A 2,352-nucleotide genomic window follows, 5' to 3' on the forward strand; every position below is an offset into this window, starting at 1 on the left:
CGAGGCGGGGGGATCCCGGCCGGAGTCCGAGGAGGGGGACACCAAGGAGGGCGTGGAGGACTCGTAGCCGGAGCTGGGAGGAGGGGATTTGCAGTGCACTTTCATGTGTTTTCTCAGGGAGCTGGGGTGGGTGTAGGACTTGTCGCAGCCTCTCACTTTGCAGTTGTAGGGCTTGTCGCTGGTGTGGACGTGAGAGTGCTTCTTCCTGTCGCTGCTGTTGGCGAAGCGTCTGTCGCAGCCCTCGAATTCACATTTGAACGGCTTCTCCCCTACGGGTGGCAAAGGGAGAGCACAGCCGTTAGCACCGGGGCCTCCGGGCAGCCCCCGCACCCCGACCCCGCTTTCACCCTCTTCGGCCCTGCACGTCTCCCCCGGGGCCGCTCCTCTCGGGTCCCGCCGGCCCCGGCCCTTCCCAGTCGCGCTCTCCTCTTGCCCATCCGGCCCCGCAGCGGGAGCGCTCGGCCCGAGGCCGCTCTTCCCGCCCCTGCCCTCGGTGTCAACGTGGGGTTTTGTGCGCAAGACAAAGCCCCCAGATAAGGAAAACTTCGAGGCGAAGTGTTCGTTCTGGGTAAACAATGCACGCTGTCCCTACGGACCCCGGTGTCCTGCAGAAAGAGCGGGCAGTGATTTATCTCTGGAAGCGTTTTTACGTTAAATACATTTCTCACACTCCCGGAGGTGCACATGGAAATATTATTCATCACCTCACCAGATCACATCCCATGCACTCCTTTCTCGCACTGATTACGATCCCGCGGAAGATCCGCATCCCCCCTCCCCTCCCCATTCCCCAGTCGCTGACACAGTAGGGCAAAGCACAAAATCTTTCTAAAAGACATCGATGGTGTGGGCGAAACGAGAGGGATTCAGCAGGAGAAAGAGTAGGCCAGGGCACGGCTCTGTCTGGGGTAGCATTCTCTTTTCATTTGAACCTACTCAGTCATGGAAGGAATCGCAATCGGGATTAATTTGTCGGGTAATATGATAAGTGACGTTAAGCAGAACAGAAATATAATTGTGATGCCAAAGTCATGCGTAAGTTGGGATGGTGCAGACCGGGCACGGTACACGATATACAGGCAGCTTTCCAGGAAACGTGCCACGGAGAGCTTCGGGCTGAAATGACGACTGCGTTATTGTCACTGACAATGGCACACTGCAAACCCAGCTTGGCAAGGAACGCTCAGGTCCTGCAGCTCCGGGTGGGAAAAAAAAAAAAACAACCTCATCCCCGTAAGCAAAAAAGTATCGGGGCTAGGGAGACACCACGAGATGTGCAGCCGAACCCTAATCGTCAAGTACAAACAAAGCCCCTGTGCTCCCATCATGGCGTGTGTGGCGGAAGGGACCCGGCACATTTGTAAAAGCTCCGGGCTTCGGGTTTTTAATTTGTTGGCGGTTTTTATCCCCTCGCGGATCGTCACGATCGAATTTCGGAGGGGTGCAGCCCACCTCGCGCTGGCTTTGAGCACGGTCACATAAAGGAAAGCATTCCAAATATTTCACATGAATGCACTTTATGCAAGGTGGGTGGGAAAAGGCTCACGGCTCCGCGCTTCGAGCGTGTCCTTTCCTCCGGAATACCCACTGACGGTGTCCGCTAACATTTGCACAGAGGATTGGTAAACACCTGGCATCGGGGAGAAGGGGGAGAGGTTAAAATTAAGGTCTCGAAGAAATTGATGTGGGTCCGTAACCAAATGCTGTCGGTATACAGCGGTGCATATGCACGCACGCATATAATCTAATTACAGCTTCACGTAAGGCAACAATTTGACCTTCAGCATCTACGTTGAGACAACAAATCAAGGATATTAGTGTAGTACAAGCAAGCAGTAAGTTAGGGGGCCCCAGGGAAAGCCATCCTCATAAGCGCTTCGGTTGTGCAACGTGAGTTACAATCAGGTAAAGGCGGCTGCGGCGCGTTCTGCTTCCTCCGGAGTTGCAAAACGTTAAACTTCGCTTAACCCCGTGAGAGAGGCGCCGAGCAGCCCTCGTGCAGTCAGAGAGCAGCGGAGAGAGGGCAGAGCTTCCGCAGCCGCCCGGGTTGCATTCTCGGAACGCCTCGGTAAAGAGGAGCCAGCCGAGCTGTATTCCTTTCCCGAGAGAGGGTTTTCTTACGTGGAAACCCCACCCGCAGGGAAGAGGACACGGTGCGGTCCTCCCAGGGCGGCCCGGGCACAGAGGTGCGGCGATGCGGACGCTCAGAGAGTTCTCCGGGCGACGGGAAAGCGCAGGACCCAACCCGCCATGTTACCCCCCCACTTGTAGCTGCGCAAAACCGTCCTCTGTTCGGAAATTGTGGCATAATCCCCCGTCTCCGGGAGTGGATTAAGGTATTTACCAACTTCT

The 2,352-nt window shown here is 55.9% G+C and overlaps 1 protein-coding gene across 1 annotated transcript in view; it reads right to left on the minus strand.

Annotated features, from left to right (window-relative positions):
* ZIC4 (Zic family member 4) overlaps positions 1 to 2,352 on the minus strand; it is an 8,273-nt gene that overhangs the window by 474 nt on the left and 5,447 nt on the right. Inside the window, exon 3 of the mRNA XM_031555065.1 lies at positions 7 to 588. Within this exon, the coding sequence (XP_031410925.1) occupies positions 7 to 588 (582 nt within the window). The remainder of the gene's footprint in view (positions 1 to 6; positions 589 to 2,352) is intronic.

This window comes from Meleagris gallopavo, chromosome 11 (assembly GCF_000146605.3).
Source record: "Meleagris gallopavo isolate NT-WF06-2002-E0010 breed Aviagen turkey brand Nicholas breeding stock chromosome 11, Turkey_5.1, whole genome shotgun sequence".
Lineage (NCBI taxonomy): Eukaryota > Metazoa > Chordata > Aves > Galliformes > Phasianidae > Meleagris > Meleagris gallopavo.